Here is an 18,178-nt window from a genome sequence, read left to right as displayed (position 1 = left end):
ATTAGCATGTTACCCGCTAACCGGCACATTGAAGTTTGTCAAGAACACGTAGCGCAAATAAAGCAGGATTTAAAAGACCCTAATGCTACACTCTTCACGCCTTGAAGTCGACTCATACAACTTAATATGACTTCCTGTTGGCAACCAGTGTGTTTGAGTTCCATTGAATAGCTTTGATATCTATTTTTCAAAATGTCTGTCTTCCTCTTCTTACATCCCGTCATCATCATCATCCTTAGCTGCATGTTTGATCATGACCAATATCGCCATGGAGACACCGTGACAAATGAGCGACAAGAACAGAATTGTCACATGTATCCTCTGGATGATTGATTATTGTTATTATTAATAATATAAGTTTGTTTTTATTTTATCTCTTGGGATGATGTTTTTTTCTTGGAATAAAAAGAGGAAAATTGTTTCAGACAGAATGAGATGTTAATTCTTGAAAAGCTGCACGATGACAGATGCAGGTTCAAAAGTGCCAGGCCTCTTCGGGATCTGTCCCATGAGCCCTAACCGGAGCTTCGGCAAAAAAAAAAAATGTATTTCCCGAATCGTCATATTATAATTGTCCATCTTTTTTGGGGGGAAATGTACAAAGCTGTCGTTTACTATCTTGTGATAGAGCTGCATTGTTACATGGCATGTTTGTTTTTTTTTTTTTTTTTAGTTTGGAGATATCTCAACGCAAGGCATACCAGAAGTTCAATTTGATGTAGTCTTCTTTTCCTTTCGGCTTTTCTCTTCAGGGGTCGCCACAGCGAATCATTGTCCTCCATCTTTCCCGGTTTTTTCGCATGCTCTTCTCTCACACCAGCTACCTTCATGTCCTCTTTGACCACATCCATAAATCTCCTCTTCGGTCTTCCTCTCGGTCTCCTGTCCGGCAGTTCAAGGCTCAGCATCCTTCTCCCAATATAGTCACTCTCTCCTCTGGACATGTCCAAACCATCTCAGTCTGGCCTCTCTGACTTTCTCTGCAAAGCCTCTAATATGAGTTGTCCCTCTAATGTACTCATGCCTGATCCTATCCAAGCTGGTCACTCCCAAAGAAAACCTCAACATCTTCAGCTCTGCTACCTACAGCTTCTGCGTCTTTTCTTCAGTGGCACTGTCTCCAGTCCAAACATCATGGCTGGTCTCACAACTGTTTTATACACCTTTCCTTTCATTCTAGCTAAAACCCTTCTATCACACATCACACCTGACATTTTTCTCCAGCCTGCCCGGACATGCTTCTTCAACTCTTTTCCACACTCTCCATTGCTCTGGACAGTTGACCCCAAGTATCGTCTGTCAGCCTGTCCATCACCATAGCAAATAAGAAGGGGCTCAGATCTGACCCCTGGTGGAGTCCCACCTCCACCTTGAATTCCTCAGTCACACCGACAGCACACCTCACAACTGTCCTACAGTCATGATACATGTCTTGCACCGCTCTGACATACTTTTCTGTCACTCCAGACTTCCTCATGCAATACCACAGCTCTTCTCTGGGCACCCTGTCGTACGCTTTCTCCAGATCTACAAAGACACAATGCAATTCCTTCTGACCTTCTCTGTACTTCTCTATCAGCATTCTTAAAGCAAACACTGCATCTCTCGTACTCTTTTTGGCATGAAGCCATACTGCCGCTCACAAATGTTCACTTCTGCTCTTAGTCTTGCTTCAACTACTCTTTCCCAGAGTTTCATTGTATGGCTCATCAACTTTATTCCTCTGTAGTTAGTACAACTCTGCACATCTCCTTTGTTCTTAAAAATGGGCACGAGTACACTTCGTCTCAGGCATCTGTTCACCATCTAAGATCTTGTTGAATAACCCAGTCAGGAACACCACTGCCACCTCTCCAAAACACTTCCATACCTCGATTGGTAAATCATCAGGCCCGAGTGCCTTTCCCCCCTTCATCCTCTTCAGCGACCTCCTCCCTTCATCCTTGCTAATGTTTGCTACGTCTTGGTCCACAACAGTCACGTCTTCTACTCTGTTCCTTCTCATTTTCCTCATTCATCAAAGTACTCTTTCCATCTTGCCATCACACTACTGGCACCTGTTAATACATTGCCATCTCTATCCTTAATCACCCTAACATGCTGCAGGTCCTTAACATCTTTGTCTCTCTGTCTCGCCTTCCTTGCTGTCCAGCCGAGCATACAAGTCATCATAAGCCTCTTGTTTGGCCTTTGCCACCTTTACTTTAACCGTGCGCTGCATCTCCTTGTACTGCTGTCTACTCTCGTCCGTCCTTTCAGTGTCCCACTTCTTCTTTGCTAACCTCTTTCTCTGTATACACTCCTGCATCACCCCGTTCCACCACCAAGTCGCTTTATCTACCTTTCTCCCACTCGATACACCAAGTCGCTTTATCTATCTTTCTCCCACTCGATACACCAAGTACTTTCCGACCCGTGTCTCTGATTATGTTCGCTGTAGTTTGCCAGTCATCTGGAAGGACCTCTTGCCCACCCAGTGCTTGTCTTACCTCCTTTCTAAATGTCATGCAACACTCTTCCTTTTTCAATTTCCACCATTTTGTCCTCACTTCAGCCTTTGGTTTCTTCATCTTCCTCACTGCCAGCGTCATCCGACACACCACCAACCTATGCTGTCTGGCTATACACTCACCAACCACTACTACTGATTTCCTTTAGATGGCGCCGTTGACACAAAATGTAGTCTACCTGTGTACTTCTGCCTCCACTCTTATAGGTCACCCTATGATCCTGTCTCTTCTGAAAGAAATGATTCACAATAGCCATTTCCATTCTCTTAGCAAAGTCAACCACCATCTGTCCTTCAGTGTTCCTCATCTGGAGTCCAAACCTGCCCATCACCTCCTCATCATCTTTGTTTCCTGCGCCAACATGTCCATTGAAGTCTCCACCAGTTACAACCCTCTCACTTCTCGGGATGTTCTGTATGACTTCATCCAACCAAAAGTCCAACCAAAATTTCTCCTTCTCCGCCAGCTCACATCCTAATTGTGGGGCATACCCACAAACAACATTGAACATCACGCCTTCAATTTCTAGTTTCAGACTCATCATTCTATCTGATACTCTTTTGTTACTTTTGTTACGGTTCGTGGCTTGAAGTTGTATCCATGTTTTCTTGCGTTTTTGAGTTGATCAAAGTCAGTTTTTGTTACAAATATGCTGATATGCATGACATAAAGCACAGAGGAAATTACTGTCCTCTCGGACCCAGCCTGCAAGGCACTTTGACACATAATAAACACGAAAACGCCGATGTGTTTGATTTCTGCGATGCCCCGCCCACGGCCCGCCCCCACACCGTTTCTGTGCTTGCGGTTTTTAACTTTTTCTACGTTTGTGTTTTTTTGCAGCATTTGATCTCATTCTTGTGATTGCAGCGGGGTGGCGCCTAAGCAACTAGAGTACAATTGTGTCTCTTTAATGTGCTGCCCGCTTAAAAACACACACTTTCATGCAAATGATAGAAAGCTGCAAAATAATAAGCAACTGTATGGCCACAGCCAGCGTCGCCATCGGGCTGCCATTCAAACGTGACGTCACACTCAAGTCGGTCCAGTTTTATTTACATTTTCGCACCTAAACCTTCCAGTTTCAAGGGGTGTACGATACTCAGACGTTTCCTTGTCGGAAAACAAAAGTCAGGTGAACATGCCGCCAGCCAATAGAATTCCTTTTTTGGTTAGTAGCCAATAGAATTCCTCCCTGAGACGAACAAGGAACCCATTTTTCTGTAGGATCGATGAAGAGATCTCACTTTTGTAAAGAACTCGCTCACCTTATTAGTTTCACATGTTTATCCAAAGGGGTACATTCAGTCAAAGTGAGACCTCTTTACAAGGTGTCTTACGGTCCAACGAGCTGTCTGCTATTCGAACATCTCAATTCCTCGGCGGGATTTCTCCCTGCTGCAGACCCGGTGACTTCCCCGGCACTGCTGGAGCTATTTTCCCCGGCGAAGACGCTGTCTCTCGAACCCAACGCTCGCCTGTCACCCCTGTTGAGCCGCGCGTTCGGTCCTACGTGTGTCCGAACGACGCGAGTCTCTGCTAGCGGGACGTTAGCTGGGAAAGCGCTAGCATGGCTGATGGAAAACGTTTGGTGGCCGAAGACAGGTCGAAGGGACACGTTGAAAGTAAGAGGTTTTGGGAAGATTTTTTTGTGCCGTTCCTATACAAGCAGTGTTTGTAGTGGTAGCACTAGTTTCTCCCTTTTTAAAAGTGACCGGGGGACATGAATGACTTTAACGGTGTTAGTTGTTGCTCTAACACTTACTTTCAAATGTCTCATGTTTGACTTTACTCAATTGTAAAGTGGCCAAGTCTAAGAAAACTGACGGGAACGCGTGCTGACGTGGAGCAGGTACTTCTACTGTGACTTGTGTGAGTTTCTCCACGCAAGCGAGGAGTGTCGCGGAAGTAAACGCAACCTGCTGCCGACTCTCCCAGTGCAAACATGGGCTGGGTCAATATCACCATAAAGGCGCTTTTGTGACAAACCCATTTCGACGGTTTCTTGATAAACGATGTCATTCATTTTGTGGTCAACACATTTTCTTGTAATTATTAGGGAGAACCCTTGTCATCAACGAGTCTTTGGTTTTCAGTATCTGCCAATACCTTGTCCTCAACCGATAATTGGACAATGTGTTCAGAAAAAGAGATCAAGAGAGAAATACAAACAAACATGAATGGACACCAATAATAATTGTGTCTGCAATATATAAATATACATATGTGGGTCCGCATCCCCAGTGTGTCAAAATAACGTTTAGAATTGTTCGCGTTGCAGATATTGCAACATGGAGTTAAAACGTATTAACGTGTTAGCGTCTAGCAGCTGTATTGGACGGACGATAAAGCACCTTAAAGGACAACTGACGCCATTTTTTGTTTCATAACTGACATTAGAAAAACGTGTTATAGCATCTAAAATACCCAAAACACAGGCTGATATTTTTAGTCAAATGCAAACACCAATAAAAATGACTTAATGTCACGATCTGGTTGGCGACCAACGGGGGGCGCTGTCGGCCCCGTCTGCACCTACACAGGTGCTGGTCGTTTCCAAACAGTGACACTCAAAAGGACCCCCGGCACGACCATTCGGTGTTGGGTAATTGTTGAATGTCATTGTTGTTTGATGCACTGTTGTATGATATTGATCGCATTGTATGCTGTTGTATGCATTGTGTGCGGTGCATGTGTTTGTTTAACCTTGGCGGACTTTTAATCTTGGTTTTCTTTTGATACTTTATTTTTTCAGTTCAGATGATTTTGATGTTTTAGATTTTGTTCCTGCTTACTTTATTTTGATACAATTTGTCAAACACAACCTCCTGCTCCCTCCTGCCTGCTTTTAGGGATCCGCACCCGCCATCACCACCTTGCAAAACGTGACATTTAAAGTGTCCCAAAACTGCTACAAAATGAGCTTGGAACTGGGGATATTCAGAAAGTTGTGCCCCCTTGTTCATGACGTCACGCCAAGATACTCCTTCACAAACTGCCTTGCACCAGAATCAAAACAATGGCTTCAGAGAGTTCAGATTCAGAGAAGATGCTTTCTTGTTACTCATCCAGTTATGAATATGATTCAAATAGTTCTGAAGAGGAAAGCATAAATGTTTGCAATCGATTAAATTAGTCCGTTCGTATCAATTCGAGCCGTCTGGACTCTAATGTAGCGCCCCGAAAAAAAAGTACCCAAAATGCATTGTGTGTCGCTTTCTCGGTCATGGGCGTTCCTGACGTTACGTCACTTAGGGCATCGTCATCAACTCGAAAACAAGACTTCACGAATATTCAGTGAGTCTTAAAACGTAAAATATAGCTATATGAGGCGGAATCTTTATAAAATGCGCTCAGTACAAGTCATTTGAAGTGATTTTACAAATTATGGATGCAACTTGTCCGGAGGTGTCGGTTGTCCTTTACAGGACTTTGAAGTTCTATTTGTGATGAAATGTCGGGAAGGCGATGCCCGTTAAGATCAGAGCATTGTCGTCAAATGGTGAGTATACTTTGCTTTGTTTGAGTGGCGATGAACAGCCTTTTACAGAGTATCTTCATTTTTATTAAGTTCATAGAGTTGCTTGTTCCGTAGCCACAAGGGGACACAAGCCAGTGTCTTCTTGTGCCGGTCCCAAGCCCGGATAAATACAGAGGGTTGTGTCAGGAAGGGCATCCGACGTAAAAGCTTGGCAAAAACAAACATGTGAATCAAACCTCTGAAGATGGAGGACACTGATTTGCTGTGGCGACCCCTGAAAGGGAAAAGCCGAAAGAAGGAAAAGAAGGTCGCGAGGGCCGGAATATAGTATAGGAAGAGTCAGTGAGGAGAGATTGAAAGATATTTTTGTTTTATTGCTCTTTTAATCGTCTTCAAAGTACAGGAGCTTTGACAAGCCATCAACAAATGAATGCACCTGGCTCAGGTGTGCCGTCAGGAAGGCACGCAGTGTTATTCATGCCAAAAGTACTCCACCCTAACACAGCAGGTGATGCATCATTGTCTCCCTTTGTGGTAAAGCCATCAACCAACAACGGGCTGGGCAGGTGAACTCATTCACTGCCAGACATGTGCAAAAATGTGTCCACTCCAGTGCCAGGGAGTTTTCGTCATTTTCAGTCAAATTGCAGGACCCACACAATATTGAGTTTTAGGACTACATAAACATTCAACGCAGTGTTAGAAACCTTAGACTCTCTTCTTTCAGTTAATTTCTAATTGGTGGTTTTGGTCTAATTGGTTTTGGAGATATCGGCTGTTAAAATCAGACGTTTTCTTGCCAAATCCCAGATTTTTCTGCAGAGAAGCAAATTCAAGCGGAAAGGTGATTAAGGACCATGTTTTTAACTTTGAGTGACACCTCAAACACCTGGACATTTGTTTACTTCTATGAAACAGCAAAAGAAAATAGACTTTTGATGACAAAACGCCATTTATTTAGATTTATAACAAGATTCAGAACCAGAAATCCAGAACAAAAATAATCTACAGTAAAGTTATATCGATATCGTTTATATTGATAATACTGCTTATTACGATACTATTTTCATTTCCTGTGCACATTTCTAGTCTTTTTATGTATAATTAGTTCTATTTAGTACGATTCATGGTTATTACGATAATCCGGTTACTACGGTGCTCTTTTTCATCTCCCGCCGGCCATTTTGCTATGTTTATATCGATACAAAAGATGAATCGATATTTGCTTAGGGGTTTCTATACAGTACCACCATTATCGGAATCTGTATCGGTCGCGCCGTTGGTCACGTGGTAAAAAAATGGCGTCTGCTACACTGCACAAGGCACTGGAGCTGGTCACGTGACCAAGTCACGTGACCAGTTCCACGTACGCATCGGCGCTCTGCGCTGACGCTGCTTTCTTCTTATCGCGGGCTCCTCAAGCCATGCATCCATCCAACCGCAGACTGTCCAACAGCAAAAAAAAAAAAAAGCGAATGAACTCGGGAATGCCGTTCTACGGCATATTTTCAATTCCAAAGTAAATTCGCGAATGGCAGCGAATTAGTTAAAAAGACACAAGGTGACGGCAAAAAATGATGTCATTTTGATCGATGGTGCTATTGCTATACAATTCTAGACCCATTTGTTGACTGCCTTTTATTTCTCAAGTTCTGGGCAAAATTAGTGCTCCAAAAGTTAAAATAGTTGTTTGTGAACATAATGCCATATGGAACAGTCAAAGTCAAGGGCCCGGGGGTCAAATCTGACACACCACATCATTTTATTCGGCCCACGAAAGCAAATCAAGCATGTTAAGTTGCATGATGCTTGCTGAAGTCCAAACCAAAATTAGAAATTGTCCCATATAAACTTTAATAACAGTCATTATTCTTGACTTCAAATTTGAAACCTGGTTCTTAATTTGTTGTGCGTTCTGTGTGTAATATGTGGAGGTGATGGAATATTGTAATTGCTTCCCCAATTTTATAACGGCCCCTGAGAGGAAACCGTAACTACAATGTGGCCCACGGCAAAATCTGAGTTTGACACCCTTGCCATATGGGTTTTCGCGTCGGGTTTCAAGATCACACATAGCACAGAGTCAGCGCTGTTTGCTATATTTTTCAATGTTTTTCGATCAAATGACGCTGGAGATTATTCGTGTCGTGTTTTGTTGGATCTAATCGCGATTTTTTTGAAACCGTGGTCCTCTATTCTGTCGGCTTGTCTGCAGCGTCAGGGGGACGGACATTTGTGGTAGCACTCGAGAGTGGTTTGGCTAGCCGGAGTCTTTGTTTGACTCCCGCTTTGAACCCTCTCGTCGTACGGTGTTCCACATGGTTCTGATTTGGGGGCCTTGCTGTTTTCAGTGTATTTATACTTGCCCATTTACAAAGAAAATTGGCATTTTCTTCCACTATTTTGTGGAAGATGGTAAGCGCTCCGTGCCGGTGAGCAAAAAGGATGCGTTCTCCTTTAGACCAGTTTTGCCGTTTATGTCGAAACTGTCTGCATGCTTTATGAAACAAAGAGGGTACAGAAAGTGCTTAAGAATTAATGACTTTTTGTCTTTGGCTTTGTGTTGTCACATTTATTTTATTTTTTGTTCATTTGACTTCAAGATGGCGCCGCGAGAGTGGCTTTCCAGCAGCTCATGTGTTTTATTTTCCTACTTCTTTCATTCCTTTCATTTTCCTTTTATAACTTTGTTGCTGTGATATGTACATTTCTCCATTGCAAGACTAATAAAGGTAAATCCAATCCAATGTCATGGAATATGCTCAGATTATGACGAGGACAACTGGTGTCCAAGTGATGAGACATTGATCAGATATTTGTGTTTGTGTTTTGGTGTGTCAGTGAACCACAAGCTTAAGTACATCAGTTTGGCGGTGCTGGTGGTCCAGAATGCATCCCTCATTCTAAGCATCCACTACGTGCGTACTTTGCCGGGCGAGCCCTTCCTGGCCACGTCGGCCGTGGTCATGGCGGAGGTCCTCAAAGTGCTGGCGTGCCTCATCATCATCCTGCTGCAGAAGAGATGTAAGTCTTCTGTGCCCTTTTGATCACAAGGGTTGGTTTTGCCACAATAATACGATATGACATAAAGTGTACACCAAGATATGGATACATAATGCCGAAATCATTGTGGGACATTTGACTTTTTTGTTTTGAATACCATGAAATATAAAATTGACTACCTGAGCTTTATTTCTTTTCCTAAAGAAATTGTCTCCTTATTTCTGTCAAGCAGCGATGGGCAAGTGAAACTTCACAAACGACCTGTGATAGTTTTTGGCTCCTCCAGATGGCACTCTCGGTTTTCAACTTTTTTTTGAAGAAATTTCCTTTGCACCAACCTTCATATTTAAACCGCGAGCACCATATGCAGGAGTCAAGAAAACATCACAAGTGCTTCATGAAGCTTCGTTGTCTCATCAAGTCATGAAACTAAAGTTTTTGTGTGTGTGTGTGTGTGTGTGTCAATCAGTCAACGTCAAGGAGACGGCGCTGTTCCTGGTGGACACCATCTTATTCCAATACAGGGACACGCTGAAGCTGGCAGTTCCCTCTCTCATCTATACGCTGCAGAACAACCTGCAGTATATCGCCATCTCCAACCTGCCCGCCGCCACCTTCCAGGTCACTACATGCATGAACAACCACGAGCAAACGAACAAATGAAAATGGTTTGGTGACAGTCACACTTCTGGGGAAAAAAATCATTGAATGTGAAAACTGGAAAAAAAAGTGTTTTCATGTGTTATTATTATTATTATGGTTTTTATGATTACTGCATGACTGGCTATCTAGCTGGGTATCTATTAGTTATATTAGCTACTACTTGCTAGCTCAGTTAGTTACCTAGCTGGCTATCTATTTTCTCATCTATTAGCTATCTAGCTGGCTCGCTAGCTATCTATTAGTTATGCGGCTACCTAGCCAGCTGTCTAAATGAAATGTATGATTATTACCCAAGCCCGGATAAATACAGAGGGTTGTGTCGGGAGGGGCATCCAACGTAAAAGCTTGGCCAAAACAAACATGCGAATCAAACCTCTGAAGATGGAGGACACTGATTCGCTGTGGCGACCCCGTCAAGGGAAAAGCCAAAAGGAAAAGAAAAAGATTATTATTATTATTAGCGATCTATTGGCTATCTATTAGCTAGATAGCTTTCTATCTATTTCAGTTACTTCCGGCTTGAGTGAACGCTGGCGCGTGTGGCTGCCGCTGCTCACCCTCAGAAAAACGTATCCTGTGACTGAAGAGAGTTTTGAAAGGCGCTTATAAATGAAATGTGGTATTATTATTATTATTTTTTTATTATTATTATTATTATTATTATTATTATAGAAAGAACACCTAAAGCAGGGGTGTCAAAGTCATTTTTTGCCGCGGGCCACATTGTAGTTATGGTTTCCTCTCGAGGGCCGTTTACATCCCTTCAAATATTACATATAGAGCACACAGCAAATGAATGAATAACTCGTTTTCAAATCTGAAGTCAAGAATAATGACTTTTATTGTGGTTGACATCCAAAAATGTGAAATTTTGGCTCAGATTTTAGCAATCATCATGGAATTTAACAAGTTTGATTTGCTTTCGCGGGCCGAAAAAAATGATGTGGCGGGCCGGATTTGGCCCGCGGGCCTTGACTTTAACACCTGTGACCTAAAGAATGGTAAATTAATACTTTTAGTTGCCACAAGATGGCGGCAAATGACTGCATTAACTCCCCCCAAAAACCACTCCAAGGTGGATTTTATATTACAATGGGCATTACTCCATATAGACAATTGTGCTTGGATCTTTGGTCACAAAAATGACTCAAACTCATAAATGTTTTCCTTTTTTTGCGGGGACACTTGATGGTGATGCTTGTCAACATGGCGATGGGTTCTCAGGTGACGTACCAACTGAAGATCCTGACCACGGCGCTCTTCAGTGTCCTGATGCTCAAGAAGACGTTATCCAAAGTGCAGTGGTTTTCTCTCCTGCTGCTCTTCGTCGGCGTTGCGGTTGTACAGGTAAGCGATCCGCCCAGTCCCCCCCGGCTTCTGACGCTCCTGACGTCGCTACCCGTCTGACCTGCATAAGCAGCGCAGGAGTATTGAGTAAAACAATCTTGCACATAACAAATTATTTCGCTCGGCCGATAAAATGGCAATTTAAAGGACAACCGACGTCTCCGGACAAGTTGTGTCCGTAATTTGTAAAATGGCTTCAAATGACTTCTCCTGAGCGTATTTTAATAAGATTCCACCGCATATAGCTATATTTTACGTTTTAAGACTCACGCTGAATATTCAGGAAGTCTTGTTTTCGAGTTGGTGACGAGTCCGTACGTGACGTCACTAAAGGAACGCCCCTGACCGAAAAAAAAAGACACATTGTAGCAGTCCTTCCATCACGTCACTGTATTTTGCTGTACTTGTTTTGGTCTGAAAATCTCGTGTTGCACCCAAAAGCCAGCAGAAGAGGGAGTCCAAGTTCCATGGAAGGAATTTATCAGCCTGTGGAAACGGGCTGATTCATTCTTCCTTCATTCCTGAAAATGGCACGGAATAAATTCTTGAATCGATTGCAAACATGTATGCTTTCCTCTTCAGAACTATTTGAATCATATTCAGCCTCCCTGTCGGAAGTTTGCATATTGTCCCCAGGCTGGTCCATGTGGGTTTTCTCCAGGTACTGCGGTTTCTTTCCCACATTCCCGAAACATGCATGTTTGCCTGGTTGTGATAAGGAGTGAAAATATTCCTTCGCCCTGTGTGCCCAATGATTGGCTGGCAACCGGTTCAGGCTGTCCCCAGCCTGCTTCCTAAAGACGGCTGGAATAGTCTCCATGGGGGTGCAAGGGGGCGCTGTGGTCCTATATGACTCAGACCTCTTGGCGTCTTGATTGACAGGTGCAGCAGGGTGCCAGCAAGGAGACGGCGAGAGCCAATCAGAACTATGCGGCGGGCCTGACGGCGGTAGTGGTCAGCTGCCTGTCGTCGGGCTTCGCCGGCGTCTACTTTGAGAAGATCCTGAAGGGCAGCTCGGCGTCGGTGTGGGTGCGCAACGTGCAGCTGGGCGTGTTTGGCGCGGCGCTAGGCACCTTGGCTCTGTTCTGGAACGACGGCGTCGCCATAGCCCACCGCGGCTTCTTCGCCGGCTACACCCGCATGGTGTGGGGGGTGGTCCTCAACCAGGCCTTCGGCGGCCTACTGGTGGCCGTGGTGGTCAAGTACGCTGACAACATCCTGAAAGGCTTCGCCACCTCCTTGTCCATCATCATCTCCACCGTCGTGTCCCTCTACCTGTTTGACTTCCGCATGGACGGGCTCTTCGCCGCCGGCGCCGGGCTGGTCATCGCCGCCGTCTACATGTACAGCCTCCCCAAACCCACGGCCAACCTCAATTCGTCTTCCAACGCCTTGAGAACTGAGGATGCGGCCGCGGTGGTGACCTTTCAGACAAAGTCAGTGGCGCTCAAGTGACCCTTGCATCCCCCCGCACCCCTTCTTCTACCTTCTTTCTCTCGCGAGGGACGGAGCGGGGGGCTGTGCTCGGAAAACCTTCACCCTCGTCGCTATCCCGTCTCAGATGGCGACGATTGTTCAAATCTGTGAATAATTCACACCCTCGTGCCAAAGAAACCTTGCTTATCGAGCCGGTGGCGCCAAAGCCATACTTTTATATCCCTTTCGGCTACAAAAATAAGGAAACGTGTGCGTTTTTGAAACAAAATGGTGGATGATGGGTCCCCCACGAACACCCCCCAAAAAGCAGTAGCGATGTCGCCCGACAATTAAAGGTTTGCCGTCACAACTCATAAATGGAGTAAATACCGTATTTTCTGGTGTATAAGCCGCACCCGAAAGCCTCCGTTTTGGTCAGAAGATGACCCTGCGACTTATACGCGGAGATGTAATCCGCGTTGCATGCTGGGATACATAAAATAGCGTTTCATTTCGGTAATCTCTTTAAATTAATTTGCAAGGCAGATTTTTTTTTTCGCCATCATTTTGTTTTCGGCACGAAATTGTTTATATTTTAAAATTTTAAGGCCAAAATGTATATAAAATGGTGTTTTATTTCAGTAATCTCTCAAAATTACTTTGGATTGGATTGGATTGGATTTGCCTTTATTAGTCTCACAGTGGAGAAATTTACATTTCACAGCAGCAAAGTTATGAAAGAAATGAAAGTAGAAAAGCAAAACACAGGAGCTGCTGGAAAGGCAGCCACTCTCGCGGCGCCATCTTGAAGTCAAAAGAACAAAAAAAAAAAAAACTAAATAACAAATAACATGATAAAGACACAGAGAGACATTCATTCTTAAGCACTTTCTGTACCCTCTTTGTTACATAAAGCAGTTCCAGATGAAAGAGGAGAGGAATGCCAGGTGGAATTTGTTCATGATTTTGCCTGAATTTTCCATTTTTGGTACAATGATTAGAAATGAACATTTTTTTGTATTTAGTGTCTCAAAAACATATTTTTTACATTTATTTCAGAAACTTTAAGGCTAAAATATATTTAAAGTGGTGTTTTATTTCGGGGATCTCTTAAAATTACTTTTCCAGGCGGAATTTTTATCTCAATTTTGCCATCATTTTTCATTTTTGGCACAATGATTAGAAATGAACATTTTTCCATTTTTTGCTTGTTTTTGTATTTAGTGTCTCAAAAACATGTTTTTTACATTTATTTCAGAAACTTTAAGGCTAAAATATATTTAAAGTGGTGTTTTATTTCGGGGATCTCTTAAAATTACTTTTCCAGGCGGAATTTTTATCTCAATTTTGCCATCATTTTTCATTTTTGGCACAATGATTAGAAATGAACATTTTTCCATTGTTTTGCTTGTTTTTGTATTTAGTGTCTCAAAAACATGTTTTTTACATTTATTTCAGAAACTTTAAGGCTAAAATATATTTAAAGTGGTGTTTTATTTCGGGGATCTCTTAAAATTACTTTTCCAGGCGGAATTTTTATCTCAATTTTGCCATCATTTTTCATTTTTGGCACAATGATTAGAAATGAACATTTTTCCATTGTTTTGCTTGTTTTTGTATTTAGTGTCTCAAAAAACATGTTTTTTACATTTATTTCAGAAACTTTAAGGCTAAAATATAGTTAAAGTGGTGTTTTATATCGGGGATCTCTTAAAATTACTTTTCCAGGCGGAATTTTTATCTCAATTTTGCCATCATTTTTCATTTTTGGCACAATGATTAGAAATGAACATTTTGGCATTTTTTTTGCTTGTTTTTGTATTTAGTGTCTCAAAAACATGTTTTTTACATTTATTTCAGAAACTTTAAGGCTAAAATATATTTAAAGTTGTGTTTTATTTCGGGGATCTCTTAAAATTACTTTTCCAGGTGGAATTTTTTCATGATTTTGACAGAATTTTCCATTTTTGGCACAATGATTAGTAATGAACATTTTGGCATTTTTTTTTGCTTGTTTTTGTATTAAGTGTCTCAAAAACATGTTTTTTACATTTATTTCAGAAACTTTAAGGCTAAAATATAGTTAAAGTGGTGTTTTATTTCGGGGATCTCTTAAAATTACTTTTCCAGGTGGAATTTTTATCTAAATTTTGCCTGATTTTTTTTTTATTTTTGGCACAATGATTAGAAATGAAATTCATTTGTTTGGATTTGGCCCTGTGATCTTGGGTTGCAACCCCCCCCCCCCCCCCCAAAAAAAAAAAAATGCAAACCTTGCGAATTTGTGAGCTGAAATGAAGAATCGACTCAATGCCAAGTCTCAATGCCCATCTAAGTTCCTCTTGACGAGGGACTTGGATGGGAATGGGGGATTTTGATCACAGCCTCTCTCCCTTCTCTCTTCCTGTCTTGCTCTTGACCTCCCACCCAACTTACTAACTTGCCGCAGAAAGCACAAGTATTACACGCCTTACACGAAGGAAGAAGCCTCATTGAAGCTTCATTGCTCGCCGATCGTCGTTCATACCTTGTTGCACTAAGCTCGCGCCAATGGATCGATCGCCTCATGATCGACTGGTTCGTTGGACCAAGGAAGGAACTTGAGACTGATGCTTTCTCCGTTCTTTCTTCCGTTGAGTCACATGACCGCCCCCCCCCAAGGGCCGCAGCATGAAGTGGCGACGGACTTGAAATGCACTGGCGGCTGTCCGCATGAAATACTCATTTTTGTGCCCTGATATGGATCGGCGACCAGTCATTTCTTTGTATGTAACATTTACTGACAAACATTTTGTCAGTAAATAACACTCACCATATGTACGCGCCCTCACGGTTGGCCAGCAACCTATCCGTCAATTTGTGCACCATTTTGTTCGAGGGAGAGAGATACGTCGAATATACCAAATCATTATTTTCATCCAAATAATCTCCCAAGTGACTGTCAGATGAAAAAAACATCTGAAAATGGCGGCTTTTTTTTTTTTTTTTAATTTTTGTAGAGCGACGACTGTTTCTCTCCTGGCTAATTGCCTTTCACCACGCTCCTTTGTTTTTTTCATACCCACAACAATACCAAAAAAAGTTGTGGTTATGGCAGCGGATTAAAAAAATTACTATAACAAAAAAAAAAAAAATCTCATCATGAATCACAAATCGTAAATCACCCAGACTGAGCAACTGTTCGTTTTCTGAAGGGAATGAATCGTGGTGAATTCTGATCAAACGTCACAATTGCGGGAATGAACATACTTTGTCAAAGTCCAATGCTGTGTGTATGAATGAATTAATTTGTACTTGATTTTACTTTTTCACGCACAAACACACACTTGTTTAACATTTAAAGGACAACCGACACCTCCGGACAAGTTGTTTCCATAATTTGTAAAATCACTTCAAATGACTTCGACTGAGCGTACTTTACAAAGATTCCACCGCATATAGCTATATTTTACGTTTTAAGACTCGCGCTGAATATTCAGGAAGTCTTGTTTTTGAGTTGGTGACGAGTCCGTACGTGACGTCACATTTGGAACGCCCCTGACCGAGAATGCGACACACAATGCATTTTGTGGTACTTTGTTTGGTCTGAAAACTTCGTGTTGATCCTTGTTGATGGCGAAATTAGAAGGAAAATGCATAAATAACGCGATGATGAATCGTCATGTGTTGCACCAAGACTGCTATTTGATACTCGCTGACACAAATTCCCAACAGACAAATCAGCCCATTTCCAACGGAGCTTGGGCGCCATCTTCTGCATTTTCTGGGACGGTACATTGCTGTCATTGACGGCTCGAATTGATATGGGAGGACTCCTTTACTCGATTGCGAACATGTATGCTTTCCTCTTCAGAACTATTTGAAGCATATTCATAACTGGATGAGTCACAAGAAAGCATCATATCTGAATCTGAAGCCATTGTTTTGATTCGAGAGCAAGGCAAGACGTCACGAACTGGGGGCAGGACTTTCTGAAACTGGCCATTTCCGGTTTTATTTTGAAGTTGAAGTTTTTGGACACTTTAAGTCATTTTTATTGGTGTTTTACACTTTACTAAAAATATCAGCCTGCGTGTTTTGGGTATTTTAGATGCTATCAAACATTTTTCTGATATCAGTTAGGAAACAAAAAAATGAGGTCGGTTGTCCTTTAAACAAAATCTGATGAATTACAAATCATGTTAAACCTATATTGAATAGAAAGCACTACAAAGACAAACTATTCAATGTTCAACCTGGTAAATTTTATTGTATTACATTATTTTTTCAGCAAATAAAAATGCACTTTCAATTTTATGCCTGTAACGCGTTCCCAACAAGTCGAGGGTGGGGAAAGAGTTGTGAAATGCTCATCAAACAGCTGTTTGGAACATCTCACCAGGTGAACGAGGTTAACTGGGGGAAAAGCAAATCGGTGGTGTTGTTAAATCCAGCTGCTTTCACCTTTGGCGTGTGGCTGAAGTCAATGATCTCTTTTCTCGTGAGATGTTTTGAAATAGTCTTTCATGCCATCGACTTTTGGCCAATCGTCCTTGAAGTGTCTCAAGTTGCTCCAAAGTGCTGTATTTGTTAGCTTTTGACTCAGCGCGACTCAGACTTGATCTTTGTTTGACGTTTTTGTGCTTTACAACTGTCTTGGCTATGAATGTATCATTTATTGTTGTTTGGATGATATTTGCTCAGTTTACAGCGCTTTGTACGGCGGTGGTGGTTTTTAAAATGCTCTAGAAATACATCTAAGTTGAGAGTTGAGTCAGTCATTCGCAAGCAAAAAATACGCCGTGGTTCACCACCACCACCTCTTTGTCAACAACCGCATAAGAAAATAGTTTCTTTTGGCATAATGTACTGCAATGTCCAATTGTAAGGAATTGAGGAATTTTATACTCACCAAAAGTTTGGGAAAAATCGCCGCATGTAAGCATAAAGTAAAAATAAATAAATAAAACTTTAAATCGCTTTCACCTACAATCCCTCCAGCGGGAGTGCGCCAAAATAAAGGATTTCTCCACGGGGTAGCTCAAAAACACTTCACACAACTAATGTCAGTCAAACCACTTCATCACGACATCCTTAAACGTTGAAATTGTACTTACAAATGCAAAAAGGAAGTTTTCTGTGGTCTGACGTGTCCTCGTGTCAAAACGTTTTGGGTAAATTACGGACACCGTGTCCTCCGGGCTGAAGAGGAAACAAACCATCCAGACTGTATTTGTTACTCTTGGTAGAAGAAAATAATGTATTGTTGTCTTACGGTTTAACTTAACTCACCATCACGTCACAATAAAATGCGGACTCGTGTTTTAATATATTTCATAAAACAGTGACCTGCTACCATCATAATAACAGAGAGATCAGGGTTGAGCCAGTTTTGATTATTGCTTCCCCCCCCCCCAAAAAAAAAAATATATCGTACCCCCTTGCTTCCACAATTCTAACCACGAACCTCTTTTTCCTCTTCTGTCTCCATCGTGCAGGTGCGACACGAAGGAGAAAGGATCTTAGGAAGCGCCTCTAGAACACTGTCCCCTCGTGGTCTTTTGGAGAAGTTCTCTGAATTGTTTTCATTTTATCCAGTACCGTATTTGAAATGACTGAAAATGTCGCTCCGCCACCATTTCAGAATGAAATTAAAAGTAACATTTTGCTACACGTGACTGTGTTGGGATAAATGTTTTTTTTATTTGAGGTTCTCGCGTGACGACGTGAAGTGCAGACTGACATGGGACATTTGGGGCAGTGCTCGCTCCCGAAAACG

At 42.2% G+C, this 18,178-nt stretch overlaps 1 protein-coding gene across 1 annotated transcript; it reads left to right on the top strand.

The window, feature by feature from the left end:
* The first annotated feature begins 3,805 nt into the window (after positions 1-3,805).
* On the top strand, positions 3,806-18,052 carry slc35a2 (solute carrier family 35 member 2). The gene is made up of 6 exons (XM_089006896.1): positions 3,806-4,135; positions 8,833-9,015; positions 9,464-9,615; positions 10,882-11,004; positions 11,887-12,440; positions 17,898-18,052. Exons 1-6 carry the CDS (start codon positions 4,081-4,083, stop codon positions 17,923-17,925), a joined length of 1,095 nt encoding a protein of 364 aa, XP_088863022.1. The 5' UTR covers positions 3,806-4,080; the 3' UTR covers positions 17,926-18,052.
* Positions 18,053-18,178: the final 126 nt, after the last annotated feature.

The sequence above is a fragment of the Hippocampus bargibanti genome, linkage group LG01 (genome assembly GCF_051943395.1).
Source record: "Hippocampus bargibanti isolate YZ-2025 linkage group LG01, ASM5194339v1, whole genome shotgun sequence".
Classification (NCBI taxonomy): domain Eukaryota; kingdom Metazoa; phylum Chordata; class Actinopteri; order Syngnathiformes; family Syngnathidae; genus Hippocampus; species Hippocampus bargibanti.
Note: the sequence above shows the minus strand (reverse complement) of the source record. Positions and strands in the feature narration are given on the sequence as shown.